General features: G+C 42.2%; 1 protein-coding gene across 1 annotated transcript in view; it reads left to right on the top strand.

Moving 5' to 3' along the window:
- The window catches only part of Ccdc138 (coiled-coil domain containing 138), a 63,197-nt gene that overhangs the window by 38,291 nt on the left and 5,201 nt on the right, over positions 1-19,705 (top strand). The window contains exon 14 of the mRNA XM_028782011.1: positions 17,687-17,863. Within this exon, the coding sequence (XP_028637844.1) occupies positions 17,687-17,863 (177 nt within the window). The remainder of the gene's footprint in view (positions 1-17,686; positions 17,864-19,705) is intronic.

Genomic DNA, 19,705 nt, shown 5'->3' with positions numbered 1-19,705 from the left:
GCAGAGGCAGAGGCAGAGGCAGAGGCAGAGGCAGAGGCAGAGGCAGACAGATCTCTGTGAGTTGGAGGCCAGCCTGGTCTATAGAAAGAATATCAGGACAGCCAGGGCTCAAAAAATAAAAAGAAAAAAATAAGGAAAAAAGAAAAGGGGGAGGGTAGGAGGGGGTTACATCCACAGAGAAGAAGGAGGAGGGGTAAGGGGATGGGGGGTTCCCGGGTGGGTGGGGGATGGGGGGTTCCCGGGTGGGTGGGGGATGGGGTAAGGGGATAACATATGAAATGTAAATAAAATATCCAATAAAAAAAAAGAAAAGAAAAAAAAAGAAAAGGAACTCTTTAGATAGTCTTCAGATTTGATTTGGTGTTGTTTTGAGAGAGGGTCTCTTGATGTATAGCTCTGGCTGTTTTGGAAGTCATTATATAAAACAGGCTTGTTTCAAACTTGGTAGGGTTCAGGAATTGCCTCACAAACCACAAGAAAACCAATCTCAGTCAGACAGGGATAGTTTATTGAGCACATGTTCCAGGACTGGCTGACCAGGGCCATGGTCCAGACTTGGGAACTGAACCATGACCCTGAGTTAAGATCCCACAGAGTTTTTAAGCCCAAAATCCACAAACATCTGTGCCAAGTTATTTCCCCAGTCAAGGTTTAGGGATAAGGGGATGTCCTTAGGAGCGTGTCTTTGTTGTAGACTTATCCTGCTCCTATTGGTTGGGATATTCAACTGTGGCAGGAGACTTAACTTGTCTAACATTTATGTCTTAATTTGCCAACCAGGATATCAGTTGCCCATGTACATGTCTCTTTCTGCCAAATAGGATGTCAGTTCCCAGGGAGGTCTTGGGGACTTAAACCTTACTGGACCACTAAAACAAAATGGAAACCTTATTCCAAATAGTTTCTTATATTGGTACAGATGTCTCTCTTATGGTAGGATCCATCTCAGGGACAGCTTGTAAAGGCAAATACCATAGAACTTATACATAGATGCAGGGAGTTCTGTTGGATGGTTAGTTTGGGTCCAAGCTTGTGGGGCTGTGGAAATCCTGGGGTGTTTGGCCACTCCCCAGAGCCCAGAGACCTAATATGCAGTGGGTCACGTAAGGCACAGGTAGAGGGTGTGGCTAACAGGTCTCTGCCTCAACATTTAAATCACCTAAAGGCTGGAGCATAGTCACCTCCCAAGCCCCTCCTCTCCCCAATATAAGGGCGCCTCTCCTGGCATTTTGTGGGAGAGCTCCACCATTCAGATACATCACCATGGCAATAAAACTTCTATATCTTCAATTCCACATGTCTCTTGGGACTCTGGACTCTCATTGTGTAAGTGGAAAACTCTCCCGGGGAAAGCCCTTCTCCAACTCCCTGCTCCAGCAGGCCGGCCTTGCACTCTCTGCTCTAGCGAAGCCGCTGGGCACATTGGCTTCCCGCTCTCCCTGGCCTAGCTGTCCATGGGTCTCTCTCTCCTCCGAAATCGCGGTTCCCGGGACTGCTGAGCCGTGCTGCTGAGCCCCAGGGACCTCAAACTACACCACGACTCCCCAGGGACTGAGCAGCCAAGTCCCGAGTTCCGCCGACTGAGCCGTGGTTGGGACGGCATCTCTGTGTGCGGGTGTGCGCGAGCACACTGACCCCTGCCCGCGGGAGTTTTGAACCATACAAGCTTATTATGGGTAACTATACAAAATAGTTCTACTGACTTCTATCACGATTGGTTTCCAAGGGCATAGAACATATGTAATCAAACAGCATATGTAATCAAACTTGGCATTAGAAGGTTTCCTAGTAACAGCAGAAACATGAGAAAGTTTCCTTGTAATGGCAGGCTAGCCAGGTAACAATTATATAGGCTTTAACATTTTACCTAGGCCTTGACATTCTATCTAGGCCTTAACATTTTATCTAGACTTTAATAGTTTACCTAGGTCCCAACAGCACTCATGGAGATCCTCTCCCCTGCTTCCCAAGTGCTGGGTCTAAAGGCATGTGCTACCATGCCTTGCTTTTGCTGGTTTTCTTAGATGATATTTTCATGTGTCCTTTGCTACCTTTGTATTTGTCACACAGGTTGAAATTGTTTTGTTTCCAGTAGAGAACAGGATAGGAAACTATTGCCTATAGGCTCATACTGATTTGTAAATAAAGTTTCCCTCATAACCACACTGATCCGTTATGGGCCGTGTAAGGCTATTTTGCCCCAGAACACAGGTGATTATTTGGCGTGAGAGACACTACATGGCTCCAGAGCCTGTACAGCAGTTCGTGACCCTTACAGAAAGAGCAGCCTTGTACAGCTGTGGATTCACTAGGCGGACTCATTGTGTGTGGCTCACTCAGTGCGTGGTGTGTGCACAAGAGTACATAAGGCAGTGCGTGATCAAGAGCAACACGACAGCCAGAGTCAGACATAGTTAATGCCTACTTGTAATGTCGCTATAGCCAGTTACCTCTTTCTGATTTGTGTAAAGAGAAACTTTTTATAAAAGGGAGGAATGCCAGCAAATAAACCACCCTCTATCTCTCCCTGTGTGCTGACTTACTGCAATCAGAGCAGTGAGTTTTCTCCCTGGGTGTGACAATGGTTTGACTGCTTCCTCTGCAGTGCGTTCTGCTAAATCACTTGAAACCAAAATCCTAGTTCTAGTTTATGATTTGGTTACTTCATGGTAATGATTCTCAAATTTGTAGTAGTAGACTGCTGATAACATTGGAAGACCTCTCATGAAAAGGCACTATTAGCCCAAAGTAAAATTTGCCACAGACCTATCTTGGAAACTTTTCTGCACATACGCACATATTTTAGCAGGCAGTCCATAGTCACACATAAGAACATGTATGTTCGCCAGGCGGTGATAGTGCACACCTTTAATCCCAGCACTCTGGAGGTAGAGACTGGTGGATCTCTGTGAGTTCAGGCCAGCTGAGTCTACAGAGCGATTTCCAGGATAGCAAGAGCTGTTATACAGGAAAACTCTTGTCTCAAAAAACCAAACCAAACCAAACAAAATCAACTAAAACAAACCATGTATATTCTCCAGAGGTAAGTAAGGTCAAGATGAGGAACTCAGAGCCACTCTGTCAATCAAGGAGAGTATTCAGAGTCATATGTTAACATGCATCATAACATCATCTAATGAAATGTAATGATTTTTTAAAATTATTTTTATTACATTTTTAAATTATTTATTTATTGGGGGTGTGCATGACCTGTCACACATGTGGAGGTCAGAAGACAGTTTGTGGGAGTTAGTTTTTCTCCTCCCAACATATGTATTCTGCAGATCAAACTCGGGCTGAGCCCTCTTGCCAGCCCATAGCATTCATTCTTGTTAAACTCTGAAATGGCAAACATTCAATAAGGTCTATTTTTTTGGTGTGGAGAAATAAAATTGAATAAGATGCTCTTTGTCCCACTTCTTGTGTCGTACATTTAACAGTACAGTATTGAACGTGCTGCTCTGTGAATATTGGAAAGTAATAGAGGAAATTATAGGATTTTTATTAAAAAAACTTTAAAAAGTCAGTAAAAGAGAAATGTAGGAAATATGCCAAAAAGATGACAAATACCATAATTAAAAAATAAAACTTGGGGCTGGAGAGATGGCTCAGTGGTTAAGAGCACTGACTGCTCTTCCAGAGGTCCTGAGTTCAAATCCCAGCAACCACATGGTGGCTCACAACCATCTGTAATGAGATTGGATGCCCTCTTCTGGTGTGTCTGAAGACAGCTACAGTGTACTCATAAATAAAATAAATAAATAAATCTTTAAAAAAAATAATAAATAAAACTTGTTTGATTGAATAGTATAACTATATTCTTCTTACAAGAAACACATTTTATATACAAATAAACTAAGTAAGTGAAGCACTAAGAAAGGAGAAACAACACAGTAGCTGGACATGGTTGTGCATCTTTAATCCCAGCATTTGGGAGGCAGAGACAAGTGAATCTTTTGAGTTTTGAGGCCAGTCTGACTTGTACAGCAAGTTGCAGGTCAACCAAGGGCTACATAGTAAGATCCTGTCTCAAAAGAAAAGAAAAAGAAACACTAATACTAGATACAACAAGTTTCTGAGGACAGAATGTCTGGAGATAAAGCAGACTATCTCATAGTAATTAAGGGGACAGTCCATCAAGAGAACCTTATGATCCTTTATGTACCGCAAAACCTGACAGAACTGCAAGAAGAAACAGTAAGTTCACAAGTATGGCCAGTTATGACAGCACTGCTAAGTAGCTGATAAAATATTACTAGAGAATAAGGATTTAGAGGCTGGAGAAAGTGCATATTGCTCTTGTCAAACCAGGAGTTTGCTTCCTAGAACCCATATTGAATGCCTCTCAACTGGTTGTAACTCTAGTTCCAGGAGGCATGACGCCCTCTTCTGGCCTTTGTAGATACTGCGCTTATGTTCATATAGCCACACGCATTCCCACATATATTCATGTACTTAAACAAAAATATGGGACTATTGCAGATCTCAATCTGTGGACTGTGACTCCTTTGGGAGAAGTCACATATCATTTATCCTGCGTATCAGATACTTACATTACAGTTCACAACAGCAGCAAAATTACAGCTATGAAGTAGCAATGAAATAATTGTATGGTTGGGGGAGGGGATGTCACCATGACATGAGGAGCTGTATTAAAGGGTCACAGCATTAGGAAGGTTGAGAACCATGGGGAAAGGCAGTGGCTCAGCAGTTAGAGCTCTGAGAGGACCCAGGTTTGAGGCCCAGCACCTACATGGTAGCTCACTCTGTACGTCTAGTCCCAGAGGATTCAGTGCCCCTTTCTGTCTTCCTGTGGTAGACAGGCATACATGAAGGCAAAATACCCATTCACACAAAATAATAAAGTAATTTTAAAAATAAATCTTTTTTAAAAGTAAAGTGGGTTTGAGCAATGCTGTCAACCAACTTGATCTGTTTATAGAAATAGAACATCAGAAGAAAACACTATAATGCTCACGGTTAGGACATTGGTCATAGGTCATAAAACAAACTTTAAAAATTTCAGTTGATACTCAGAAAATCTTCAAGTATTCGAAAGGTAAAGCACTTCTTTGAAACCCATAGATCACAGAAGATGAAAAGAAATGAAGTCAGAACATTACAGGGTTTGTGGAATGTGGGGAGCATGCTATTCCAAGGCACCACGTTCCTTTAAGATCAAGGGCAGGGCAGTAAAGCAAGTAAAAAGTAAATTTTAAGGTTATAATCAGCAGAAGGAATCTGGAAATATGAAAAGTAATGGAGAAAAATCAGTGAAGACCAAAACCTTTTCATTGAGAAAGCTAATAGGTGTCTAGTGAAACTGAAGAAAGAAAGAGAAGGTACGGACTACAGACAGCAGAAATGAGGTGATCAGGAGTCAAAAGAAATGAAGGAGTGTTCCGCACAGAGTAAAGCAACACATTCACGCTTCCGAGGAAACGGCATATAACTTCAGTGATAGAAACACCTAATCTCTTAACCTGGATGTTCCTATGTCTGTGTAGTTGCTAAGTTGTCCTTTAGGAAAATTATAGGCACAGATGCTTTTACTTAGCAATTATACCACACATTCAGTAGAAACTCTTCTAGAATAAAAATATAAACGTGGGAGACAAAATACATAAAATAATGTAGATTGTACACTAAAAACTAAGCTGAGAAGCTGAAGGTCAACTAGGTAGACACATTTAGACTGACACACTTTGTTCATGGACCAGGAAGTTTACTATTTGCTGCCATTCTTTCTAAATTAGTTGCTGTAACCTTACAGTGACCAAAATGTTGATAAACTTTTAGGTGGCAATCGATAAGCCAATTTTAAAGTTCATACAGAAACCCAGAGGATTAGAGTTCTCAACACAGTTTCTTTTATTCTACCTGACTTCCAAAGAGGATTCTATTGATGTGAAGCCAGACATCACTGGAATAAGATGGATAATCCAAAACAGACCTACACGTATGGCCAGCTTATTTTCAGCAGTGTGTCCAGTCAGTTCAGCATGGACAGGGGCAGTCCTTTATGAAAATGATGCTAGAGTGGTAGTATATCACATGTGGGGTGGGGCGGGGTGGGGTGGGGTGGGGTGTGGGCGGCTTGTACCCTCACATACAACAAAAAAGAAACTTAGAATACAAACTGAAATTAAAAACTAGAACTATAAAACCTCAAAAAAAAAACCACAAGAGTTTATGTTACTAAACTTGGATTTGGCACAGAATTTTTTCCCCCTTTTTTAATATGGTGTGTCATAAAACCCAGACTAGCTCTAGATTTGCTATGTAGCCCAGGCTGGCCTTGAACTTGCTATATAATTTGGGGCAACCTCGTAATTGTGGCAAGTCTCCCAACTTGGCCTCTACACCTATAATACTGGGATTATAGGTGTGTGTCGCCCCACCAGGAAAAATTATTTTAAACAGAGCATAATTGTCCTGATTTAGGAAATGATAATTTGACTTTATAAAAATGAAAAAGCCTGGGAGGCTGGAGAGATGGCTCAGCCATTAAGAGCACTTGACTACTTTTGCAGAGGACCTGGGTTCAGTTCCCAGCACTCATATCAGGTGGCTCATACCTGCTTGTAACTCTAATTCCAAGGAGATATGTTGCTTTATTTTGGCTTTCATGGGCACTGCACGTACCTGGTATACCTATTATACACAAGTATAGGCACACACATACAAAATACATCCATTTTTAAAAATTCAGAATTTTGATTTTTTCATTGTGTGTGTGTTCACATCAGGAATATGGAGGCCAGAGGTCAACACTGAATGTCCTCCGCAGTCACTTTCCACCTTAATTTTTGAGATGGGTTTTCCAGTCGAACTGGGAACTTACTGTTTTGCCTAGACTTGCTGGCCCTCCAACCGTAGGGATCCTGTATACAGTTTCCTAGAGATGGGCTTTTTACATGGGTGCTGGGCATTCAGATTCGGGTCCTCATGCTCAAACAGCAAGTACTTTACCAATTGAGCCTTCTCCCCCACCCTAAAGTGTGTGTTTTAAAAACACAGTGTTTATGAAAATCCGAGTTACAATCTGAAATTACTTGCAAATTGCATGTTCAAGAAAAAGGAGTTGATGCATAAGAAGACAGCCCCATTAAAATGGTGAGAACAGTTAGACACAAACCTCATCAAAGAAAGCCTGAATGGCAAAGATGCATGTGTAAAGATGGTAGGCATCCTCCTTTAGGAAGCTTCCAGCTTAAGCCAGTATGACCCGGACGGAAATTAGGTGGTGGGTGCTGTGATGAAATGTCCTGACAGAAGCAACCTAAGGGAAAGGGGCCGATCTCAGCCTGTCACTCAAGAACACAGTCCTCATCCACGGTGGTGAAGAATGCAGGCAGCAGGAGCTCAAAGCAGCTGGTCACATCACACCCAAACAGAAATCAAAGAGCAGTGAAGAAACGCACGCTGTTGCTCAGGCCCTTTCATAGACCATGTCACTGATGGCTCTAAATGTCTGATTGTGTGAGTCACCTCGCCTGGAACAGTGTGTACTGGTGTGACTTCCTCACAAAATAATTGGGTAGTCTATTGAAAATTACACATGTTCTTACTGTAACATCTAAAATGTAGCATGTCTCATCCATTCTGTCCCAATACATTTTCCCAAGAGAAGCGAAGCATACTTTTGCACACAGGTCTGTATGTGATTTCTCCATATCAGATTCAAGTGCACTGCCCAGCCTGAAAACGATACGCGATGTCCATCAGAGACTGATTGAAGAAGGAAATGATGTTATAGCCACACAGTGGAATACTACTCGGCAATGAAAAGGAGCGGGCTGTTGATGAATGCACTGGCACAAGCGAGTCTAAAATAATTATGCCAAGTGAAAGAAGCTAAAAGACACTGGAGAGGATTACTTCAGTTTATTGTAGAATAGACAAATACCTAAGGACAGAAAATGCCATCCTGTGGCAGAAATTTTATTTTTTTAAATTAAAGTATACATCATTTCTCCCTGTCCTGTTGACACAAACCTTTAATGATTGCTTAGGTTTAGAGTTGGTGATAGAAGGAGAAATTATGAAAGGCTTGAGGAAGCTTTCTGGAGTGACAGATGTAGTAACAGTCACACCTGGGATAAGTTCAGAGGTATGAAAACATACTAAATCTAAGCATCGTGCACACAGTAATGATTATTTACTCTTAGCTTGGTAAATCCGTGAGTTTATTAGGGTTACACACAGGGGTATGGCTGATGGTTACTTGAAGAAACATGAGAGAAGGGCTGGAGAGATGGCTCAGAGACTGATAGCACTGACAGTTCTTCCAAAGGTCCTGAGTTCAATGTCCAGCAACCACATGGTGGCTCACAACCATCTATAATGAGATCTGATGCCCTCTTCTGGCATGCAGGCATATATGTAGGCAGAACACTGTTTATATAATAAATAAATCTTAAAAAAAAAAGAAACATGGGAGAAACAAAGGCCTCATCAAAAACCCCACCCTAGTGGGTGGTAACACAGGAAAGCTGAATCCTGAAGTTCCCGCCCAGATTGCAGGCATTGCCACCTTTGTGTGCTTACTGCCGTGTTTTCATAGTACACAGAGCTCAGCTTCATAAAGACATTGTGAGCAAGTCCATAACATACTTTGAGCATGCCTTCCCCCTACGTCATTCTCTCCTTTTTCTCTTGTCCCTTCCCATTAGTCCTCTGTGCTCCCCAGACAGTTCTGCATTGACTTTCATGCCTTATGTACATATGTGATTTTATATCTATATAAAATACAGGCCCCACAAGTAAGAGAAAACAAGCTGTCTTTCTGAGACAGAACTGACTTGATATGGTAATTTCCAGATGCCTCAATTTCCCTACGAATGACAGTTTTGTTGTTCTTCATGACTGAATAAAATTCCATTGTGCATATACACCACATATTCTCTCTCCACTCCTAGACATGCCAAGGTTGGCTTTATAACTCAGCTTTTGTGAACAATACCGCAGGTAACGAATCCCCTGGGGAAGTTCACATAGTGGGGTAGCTGGGCCACAGAGTACATCTGCTTTTAATTTTTTGAGATACTTCCAATAGAAGCTGGCCAGGTTTACATTCCCCCAAGCAGTGATCTAGCCCTGAGGTAGTGTGTGTGTGTGTGTGTGTGTGTGTGTGTGTGTGTGTGTGTCTGTCTGTCTGTCTTGAATGTCTTGCCAGCATTTATTGCTACTTTTTTTCTTTTTAGTACTTATTTTATGTATACTGCCGCTGTCTTCAGGCATACCAGAAGAGGGCATCAGATCCCATAACAGATGGCTGTGAGCCACCATGTGGTTGCTGGGAATTGAACTCAGGACCTCTGGAAGGTGCTCTTAACCTCTGAGCCATCTCTCCAGCCTGCTACTTCTTTTCTTAGGGACTGCCATCCTGACTAGGGTGAGAGGGAATCTCCTTTTAATTCTGGTTTGTATTTCTCTGATGACTATTAAAATTAAACATTTTTAAAAATGCTTTTGGCCATGTGTGTTTCATCATTTTTGAGAACTGACTGATCCTTTCATTGGCCCATTTATTGATTGGAATTTTTAAAATTTCTTTTAATTTCACTTTTGAGTATATATCCTCTGTAATACGTATAGTTGAATGAAGCCTTTGACCATTCAGAATGCATCTTTTTGGTTTCATTACGCAGACGCCTTTGAAGTAATGAAACCCACTTGAATTGTTGGCATTATTTTCTGAGCAGTTGGAGTCCTTTCCAGAAAGTTGTTGCCCATACCTACATCTCAGAGTGTCTGCCCTGCCTTTTCCTCTCACAGTGTGAGTTTGAGGTCTTGCACTAAGGTCTTTGATCCATGTGGCGTTGCTTTTTGTTACAGGATGAGAGAGAAGGGTCCACTCTCATTCTTTTATATGGGGATCTGGAAGAAATACACCAGTTTTTGTGGCACATTTATTGAAGAGGCTGTCTTATTATATACTTTGGCATCTTTGCCAGCATTCAAGTGGCTGTAGCTACATGGGCTTATATTTGAGTCACCTAGTGATTTTTAAAGCTATTGGTCATGAATGAAAGGAACATACTGCTCTCCAGGAGGTATATAATTAACTGCCTAACTTATGTCATCAACGCCATCCTCTGTCCTTAAGCACATCTATATGCTTATTGAACTTACAAATTTTTTGAAGACTTTCATACATGTATAGAATGCATCTTTCTTATGTCCCCCTCCTTCTCCTCCATTCCTTCTACCCTCACCTCTCCTAAGACATCCCCCTCCCTTTGAAATGGATGATGTTTTCCTTATAAAATATTTCTTACCCCACAGTCATACTGCCGAGGCCAGGTCTGTACCAGTGTGGGTTTTCATTATCATTTGTAACTTAGAGAAAACACGCACAATGTACAGAGTTCTTGATGTTCTGTAGATGAACGAAGAGGATGTCCTCAGATTCCTTGCCACTGGAACCCAACTTAGATGGAGCCAGCTGTGAATTCCAGATGCTGCATCTGTAGAAGGAAAAGTGGTGCTATTTACATCATGAATCTAAAGGGTACCTGGAGAAGTGTGGCTTGCAGCCCGAGCTATCATTGCGCGCGAGGATGCCTTCATCATCCTCTCTGGGAGCACTGCCCAGCAAGCCACGCTGTTGTTTGCTGTTGCCACTAGGGCCACTCCAATTGCTGCCTCCTTCATTCCTGGGACTTTCACCAGCCAGATCCAGGCAGCCTTTAGGGAGCCTCCTCTTTTGGTGACCACTGATCCTAGGGCTGGCCACCAGCCCCTCATAAAGGCATCTTATGCCAGCCTGCCTACCACGTGCTGGGTAACACAAACTCTGCTCTGCACTATGTGGACAGTGCTAGCCCTAGCAACTACAAAAGGGAGCTCACTCAGTGGTTCTGATGTGGTGGATCCTGACTCGAGAAGTTCTGTGCATGCACCATCTTCTCTGGGCACCCGTGGGAGGTCATGCCCAATCTCTTCCTCTCCAGAGACCCTGAAGAGATGGAGAACAAAAAAGCAAGCCACTACTGAGAAGCCTGTTGTGGAGCAGTTGGCCTGAGCGGGCTGTGCCAGCTCCTTAGCGTATTGCTCTTCCACCAGCGATGACAGACTCATGTGAAGGAGTGCAGGTCCTCTCTGGGCCTCCACAAGAGACTACTACTGAGGACTCGAGTGCCCAACTGTCCTCTGAGGACTGCTCTGTAGCCCCACATACGGGCCACTGAGTGGTCATGAACATGTACAGACATGTGAGCAAAGGGAAGGAGGATGGAAGAAGGAAGATAAAGTTTCTAAAAGCTGGAAAAAAATAACGCACTGAATCAGAATAGAAATGCCCAGATGTGCATGGGTGTGGAGTTGTCCACTGAGGCGTGGGCAACCTACCAGTGGCCACTCCTTAAAGAAAAGTGGCTGTCCCTCTGCCAGCAGCTGTCACCTGCCAGTACCTCCTTAGCCCCTCCCCATATACCCATATAATGCACTTTCTATTATTTTTTATGTACTTTCATCAAACTGTGCCACGTTCCCTCATTCCTGACTTTCCCTTTCATCAAACTGTGCCACGTTCCCTCATTCCTGACTTTCCCTTTCATCAAACTGTGCCACGTTCCCTCATTCCTGACTTTCCCTCTATATTTTACCACGTTTCCCATCAATTTTAGGAATTCTTTTTTTTAAACTCACCCAGTTCACTTAGTACTGCCTGGATGTGTGTGGGTGTAGAGCCATCTACTGGAATGAGAGTTTATTTCCCAGGCCACATCCTTTACTTCAGTTGCCAGTAGTTACCTAGATATGGGATTCTGTAGCCTGCCTCTTTCCCATTCATGCTGAGCCCATGTCTTTTAATCGCAAATATATTTTATTTAACTTTCAGATCCATAGGTATAGACTGAATCTGTTATTTTTAAAGTATTTTGTGTAGCTTTAAAAAAAAAACTTTTTAGCCAGTCATCACTTCGACATGATTCCAGTGGGATGTTTAACTCATTACTTATATTTGCCACTACAAATATTAACATAGGCTTGTACATGCCTTAGCACTTTAAAAATGTGTAATAAACTAGTCAATATGACACTGATGTATGAAAGGATATGCCGTCCTAATTTTAGCGGGCATTTCTACCTTTCTCAAAAAGAGTGAGGTTATTCTATCCTTTCAGCTAGTGTGTGTGTGTGTGTGTGTGTGTGTATGTATGCCTGTTTTGTATATGTGTGGATATGTCTGTGTGTGGATATGTTTGTGATGTATGTTTATGAATTGGTATCTGGAGAGTGACTGTGTGTGTGTTGCCATTTTTTGAACCATTTATTCCAGCATTTAGGGTTCCTGGCTTTTTAGTATTTTCCAGTCTTATTTAATGCAAATATGGCTTCATATAATGATTTTGTGTGGGTTTGTCTTTGAAATAGGGTCTAACTATGTAGACCAGACTAGCCTGGAACTCACAGAGATTTTCTTGTCTCTGCCTTGTGAGTGCTGAAACTTAATGGTGTGTGGTACCACTCCAAGCTTAACCTTTTGCATGTGTGTTTCTTTTTTTTTTTTTTTTTAAGATTTATTTATTTATTTTATTTATGAGTACACTGTAGCTGTCTTCAGACACACCAGAAGAGGGCATCGAATCTCATTACGGATGGTTGTGAGCCACCATGTGGTTGCTGGGATTTGAACTCAGGACCTCTGGAAGAGCAGTCAGTGCTCTTAACCGCTGAGCCATCTCTCCAGCCCATGCATGTGTGTTTCTTTTCTATAGATTTTCTGTCACTAGCCTTGATCTATTTTCTGCTAGATGATTTCTCTTTTACTGTTTTAAAATGATGTCAACTCTTTATCTTTCATGGTTTTAAAAGGATTTCTTTTTATTGGATGTATGAATGCTGTGCCTGTGTGCATATATGTGTGCTGGGTACATGACTGGTACCCATGGAGGTCAGAAGATCTGACCTAGATCTCCTGGAACTGGGGTTGCAAGTGGTTGTAAGCTGCCATGTGGGTGCTAGGAACAGAACCTGGGTCCTTTGCAAGTGCTCTTAGCTGTGGAGCCAACCCTTCAGCCACCACGGGTAACTTAATCTGAGCCCCACTACTTTTTGACATGGGCAGATCACGTCTTTTTCAGTTTCCACCATGATATTTTGGACAGGTGAGCTTAAGACGTCTCATTATGTGTCAAGGCTCACCTGGTACTCCAGATCCTCCAGCCTCATTGTCCCAAGTCCTGGAAGTTACACATGTGTAGCACTGGCCTAGTTAACTTTTTAAAAGCTTAAATGAAAGAACAAATGTAAAAGTTCAGCAAAGGTTGTCATATAGTAAGTTCTTAACTAGCTGATTGTTATTATCAATAAACATTGCTTAGTAATTTTTAAGAATTGTTTTTACTTGAGATCATAATTAAGGTTTTTTTAAAGACTACATTAACTGACTTTTGATATCATAAAATACCAAGCAAGTGACTTAAAACAACATATATGGGGCTGAAAGGTGGCTGAGCGTTTAAGAGTACTTTCTGCTCTTACAGAGAGCCTGGATTGGGTTCCCAGCACCCATGTAGGATAGCTCACGCTCGCCTCTAACTTTAGCTCCAGAGGGTCCAATGCCGAATCATTTCCTCCGTGGGCACCAGGCAAGCGTGTGGTGCACACATACAGAAAACAAGAGGAAATCTTTAAACAATCCATTCAGTTGACTGGCTTACAGATCCTTGCATTGGAAATTTGGGCTGGGCTTAGCTCCCTGGTCTTTTCTGCACTGATCTTCCTCTCAGAGGATCTATTCTGGATCTTCCAGAAGACTCAAGAGCCCATGAGGCTGGGTGCTTGTCCACAAGGCATCACTTTTTCTGTGCTTTGGCCAAGTCACCAGGTTCGGCAAGGGTCAGAGTTGGCAGTAGAGCTGCTTTCTGATAAGAGTCGCTGCAGAGAATCTCTCACTTTTTTAGAAAGAATCTACCACGATTGAGAGAAACAGATTGGTTTTTGTTGAGCAGCACACAGCACCTGTAACCAGTTTCAGAAGATCCCACACCCTCTAATGGCCTCTTCTGGCACACCTCCATGGACGCGTTCCCTCTACTCCCCACATGTACATGTATAATTACAAGGAAAATAAATATTTTTAAAAGATAAGACCGCTTTAGAAAAAAATAACCAAATACTATTTTCTACCTGCGAAAACTGTTTCTTTTAAGTTGGATATTTTATGTATTTACATTTCAAATGTTATCCCCTTTCCCAGTTTCCCCTCTGGAACTCCCGTATCCCATCCCCCATCCCCTGCTTCTATGAGGGTGCTCCTCCACCCACCCACCCACTCACTCCTACCTCACTGCCCTGGCATTCCCCTATACTGGGGCATCACTCCTTCACAGAACCAAGGGCCTCCCCTCCCACTGATGCCATATGAGGCCATCCTCTGCTTCATATGCAGCTGGAGCCATGGGTCCCTCCATGTGTATTCATTGGTTGGTGGTTTAGTCCCTGGGAGCTCTGGGGGGTCTGGTTGGTTGATATTGTTGTTCTTCCTATGGGGTTGCAAAGCCTTTCAGCTCCTTCAGTCCTTTCTCTAACTCCTCCACTGGGGACCCTGTGCTCAGTCCAATGGTTGGCTGTGAATATCCACCTCTGTATTTGTCAGGTTCTGGCAGAGCCTCTCAGGAGACACCTATATCTGTCAGGCTCCTGTCAGCATACACTTCTTGGGTCCGCAATATTGTCTGGGTTTGGTGTCTGTATATGGGATGGATCCCCAGGTGGGGCAGTCTCTGGATGGCCTTTTCCCTGTGAAAACTGTTAAGGGACAACTTTCCCCTCATTTTTAAAAATTGAATTTTTTCATTCCCTATATTCTGATCATGATTTCTTCTCTCTCATCTTCTCCAAGATCCTCCTCATCAACCTAACTCCACTCCTGTTTCTCTTTAGAAAATAAACAGCCGAAACAAAACAAAACACATTTTTTAAATAAAAAGAATTAGCACAAGAAACACACACACCATAAAAACACAAAAATAAGAAACTGTAATATACAAGCAAAAGACCAGACCAAAAGATTAAACAGAAAGAAAAAAAATGAAAGAGGAAAGACAAACTTTTAAGAAGAAAGACAAACTTTTAAGCTTGTAGGTTAAATATTTAACAAAAAAAGGTACCACGAAGCTGGATGCAGTGATGAACATGTACAGTCAGCACTAGAGAAGCCAAGGCAAGAGAACTCAGATACATTTAAAGCTAGCCTGATCTACATATGATGTTCCAGACCAGGTAGAGCTATGCAGTAAGACTTTATTAACAAACAGCCCTGGTCCACTTAATCATGCTAGCTGTTGCAGGTAATCTCAAATACAGTAGAGGGCACTGTTGTGAAGCTTGTGTCTGTGAAGACAGTGGGCTTGTCTAGTATATCCATATTGTTGCTTTTTTAAAAAAAGTTTGGGCCTGGCAGATGATTTGGTAACTCGGGTGTCTACTGAGCAAGCATAAGGACCTGAGGTTAGGTCCCTAACATCCATATGAAAGCCAAGCACAGCAGTGTGTATCACTAATCCCAGCAGTGAGGGCTGTAAGTCCGAGGTATCGCTTGGGCTCATTGGCCAGCCCGTGTAGCCAAAATGAGATTCAAGTTCAGTGAGAGACCCCAGCTCAAAACAAAGAAAAAAGAGGCCGGAGGCCATGAATTTGGGAGTGGGGATGTGCATGGGGGTTTGGGGAAGAATGAGGAAGAGAAAATGATGTAATTATATTTTAATTAAAAAAAAAGGAAAGAAAGCCACCCGTGTCTGTCCTCTGCACGGACATGAAGAAGCAAACAATCACAAATGAGGGTTGAGAGCCAGACAAATCTGGACAGAACCTAGTGATTTGGCTTAATACGCATTTGTTTGGAGAGTTCATTTTTAAGTAAAAGATTAAGTAAAGTGGCGTATTAATGTTCTTCATTAGTTTTTATTAGTGAGAGCCAGAGGTGTCAGCTCCTATGGAACTGGAGTTAGAGGGGGTTGTGAGCCACCCAACACAGCAGCTGGGAACTGAAGCCAGGTACTTCACCAGAACGCAACTGTCAGGCCACAGTTGCTCCCATGGGGACAGCCTGCCTGACAGATTGGTATTGTAGCTTGTAAGGTTCCTGGCTGCACAAGACTATTCTCTGACCATTTTCTCCAGCAGCCTGAGCGGCACCTTCCAGGCCTGAAAAAGCCAGCAGGGAAGCTGCCTAGGGCCAGCCTGAGTTCTCTGTGTTCCACAACTGATGTGACGTCTTCAGCCATAGGGCCTTGTCATCTAGCTCTGAGAGGCCACTAAGAGCAATGGCACTGTCCTGTCCGGGTGGTCTCCAGCCCCTCCCCTCCCCCAGCCAGCAGCTCACAGGGAGGCATGGCTTGCCTGCCACCACTAGGGGACTCGGTTCCAATGTACATGTGACATTGGAACCAAGACATACTGTTTTTCTTTTAAAGAGAGGGTCTGGCTAGGTAGCCCTGCTGGCCTCGAACTCACAACCTCTGCCTGCTTCTGCGTGCTTTGTGAAAGACTTCTACCACCACACCGCGCCCAAGACACTCTGTTAAGCCTTCTCTGTTACACAGAAGTACTAATTTTAAAAAAGGTAACTTAATATTGTGTGAACAGCATGGATTTTTGTTTGTTTGTTTGTTTGTTTGTTTCTTGAAATCATATACAGAAGGAACGTTTTGGAAAATAAATTGTACACAACTGGAAGCAGTGTAAAGCTATTGTATGTGACGTAATGGGGTAATTACTGCTGAATCAAAGTGTAATGATACAAGTCTCTGATTTTTTTTTTCATTTGCATTGATTCTGATTAAACCAGTGCTTCTCTTGATTTAGTGGTTTGCCAGTCACATGTGAAACGTTTCAAGGTAGGGGGTTAAGGAATCCGATCTCAGAGTGCTATTCTAGTGCTGGTCTTGGTAAAATCTTGCTGTTGTTCATAATAATGGGTGGGTTACAGAATGTAGTGGACCAGAGGGTAGCCCAGTCTTTTGGAAGTTGTTTTTGAATGGTGTGGTATTTCTTCTTTAGTAAGAGACAGAAGTCCTTGTTTAAACCTCATTGAGCAAGTTTGTGTTTAGTTACAGTTTTAAATGAGGAGGCATTTGGAAGTCAGTGATAAGACACATGATCTTAGAAGCTATTTTAAAGATACACATACTGATGTTGTTTAAGGCCATAAAAGTATGTGGTAATTACAACCAAATACAGATATATGTACTATTGTACTATTTATTATTAATCATTACTTTTCTTTTTTAGTATAAAAACAAAATTTGGCCATTATTATTATTTTGGTTTTTGAGACAGGGTTTCTCAGTGTAGCCTTGTCTGTTCTAGAACTCACTCTGTAGATCAGGCTAGCCTTGAACTCACAGAGATCTACCTGCCTGGCTTTTCCTCCTGAGTGCTGGGATTAAAGGCATGTGCCATCATTGCTCAGTGGGGCTTATTATTTTAATTTGTATTTTGAAATACGAGTATGCTAAACGAGTTTACAGCATTGTAATTGGACTGACTTTTCACGCTCCTTCCCCATTGAGTTCTAATAAACCAGTGATGGGGGTGAATCTAAACTTGTGATCTCTTGTTATCTAATTTTTAAAATATTTTTATTTTATTAAACTGATGTTTCTTTTTTGTTTAACCTTCTGTTTCTGATTGAGTAACTGATGCACAGACTGGTTGTTTATGTTTTTAGCTGACTACCTAGCTCAAGCATTTGATTCCCTTTGTTTGGACTTGAAGACAGATGAAGGCAAAACCTTATTTTTGGAATACCAAGCAGTTCCAGTAATCCTGAAACACCTGAGAGTATCCAGTAAAGGGCTCTTATCCAACGTCATCGACAGCCTGCTTCAGATGACAGTAGAGTCAAGTAAGTGTTTGTCTTTTATGTTTGTAAAGAAATGATGCCTTTGTTTCCTTCTAATCAGAATGTGTTAACCCCACAGTCCAGGCACTCCTGCATAGTGCTGTAAATGGTGGCTGTTTTCAAAAGTTATTATTTAGGTCAGCACACAGAATGAGATTTCATCGTGGCATCTTGATATGTATGTGTCATACTTTGTTGTGTGCTCCTCCCCCACTCCTCTGTGCCCCTTCACCAGCTAGCTCAGTTCTTCTACTTAGTCCTCCTTTGTCCCTTCCTAACACCTCTCCCGTTGTCATTCCTATTTCCCATATCCCCTGCAACCTCTTCCTCTCCTCATGGTTCCTTCTCTATTCAGTATCCTGCAAACAAACATATAGACATAGCTCTATACCTATGTATATAATCGAAACCGTAAGCTCTTTGTATGAGAAATAATGTGATCTTTGTCTCTGAGTCTGATTGATTTCATTTATCATAATTCCATTTGCATCTGTTTTCAGAAAATGTCATGATCTTATTTTTCTTTATGTCGCATCAAATTCCCTCGGGAATGTGTATGTGCCACATTTTCTTTATCAATTCTCTTGTTGATGGACATGGCACGATCCGTCCATTTCCCAGCTGCTGTGAAGAATGCGGCTGTCAACATGGACACCCACTCGGTGGTGTGTGACTTAGTCATGCAGACGGGTGACAGGCGGTCCTAGAGTTAGGCTTTTGGGATCTCCATACTGATTTCCACAGTGGCTTCTCAGTATTTTCAAATTCCTGGCGTGTTGCGCTTTGAGATTCAGGGACAATAAATCAGTATGTCAGGAATTCTCAGGAATTTCAAAATTATGATGACTTTGTTCACATTTCCTACCTCATTCTGTATTAACTGGATAGCTAAAATTCATATTCAAAAAATAAAATATACTAAATTGAGGCATATTTACAAAGAACTACATCCTACAGGAATATATAAATAGCAAAAGTCATAATTTAAAATTTATAATCTCCCAGTCAGGTAACAACCTCTCTTGGAATCACAAAGTGGTCAAGACCCACTGAAGCATGTACTGTGCACGGAAAATGTGTTATGCCTTGAGAGAGAATTCAAAGGACTTAAGAGCATTGAATATTCATGGGTACTCACTAGTGTGCATTTTCTCTGTCTCATTGCCCTTCTTGCTCCTCTTCTGAATGCTATACTCACATGTATATTTGTTTTTCATATATACATTGTCCACCTATAACTCTGGGCTGGGATCCACATATGAAGGAGAACACATATTTGATTAATTTTTTCCCCTGAGATTAGGTGAAATTGCTTAATATTATGCAGTATAAGTCCATCCATTTTCCTGCAAGTTTTATAATTTTGTTTTTCGTTAGAGTTGAATAATACTCCGTTTTATATGTGTTTAAATGTTTATTACTCATTCACTTTTTGAAGAGCACCTAAGCTGCTTGCATTTCCCTGCTGTGTTGCGTATAGCAGCACTGGACATGGGGTGCAGCTCTCTCCACTGTAGCATAAGGAGTTCTCTGTACATACGGCCAGGAGGACAACAGCTGCAGCATATGGCAGGTCTGTTTCCAGTTTTCTGAGGCTCCACCAAGCCGATTCCCATCATGGCCCTGTGCACTCCCCCCTAGCAGTGAATAACGGTTCTTCTTTCTCTGCATCCTCAAATATTTGTCAGCCTTCTTGTTGACAGCCACTCTGACTGGGCTGAGGCATGACCTCAAAGCATTTCCCTGATGACTAGGGATATGGGACATTTTAAAATGCTTAGTGGCCATTTGTCTTTCTGTCTCCCTCCCTCCCTCCCTCCCTCCCTGCAGGACAACAGCTGCAGC

Source organism: Grammomys surdaster, unplaced genomic scaffold (assembly GCF_004785775.1).
Source record: "Grammomys surdaster isolate TR1022 unplaced genomic scaffold, NIH_TR_1.0 655, whole genome shotgun sequence".
Taxonomy (NCBI): Eukaryota; Metazoa; Chordata; class Mammalia; order Rodentia; family Muridae; genus Grammomys; species Grammomys surdaster.
Note: the sequence above shows the minus strand (reverse complement) of the source record. Positions and strands in the feature narration are given on the sequence as shown.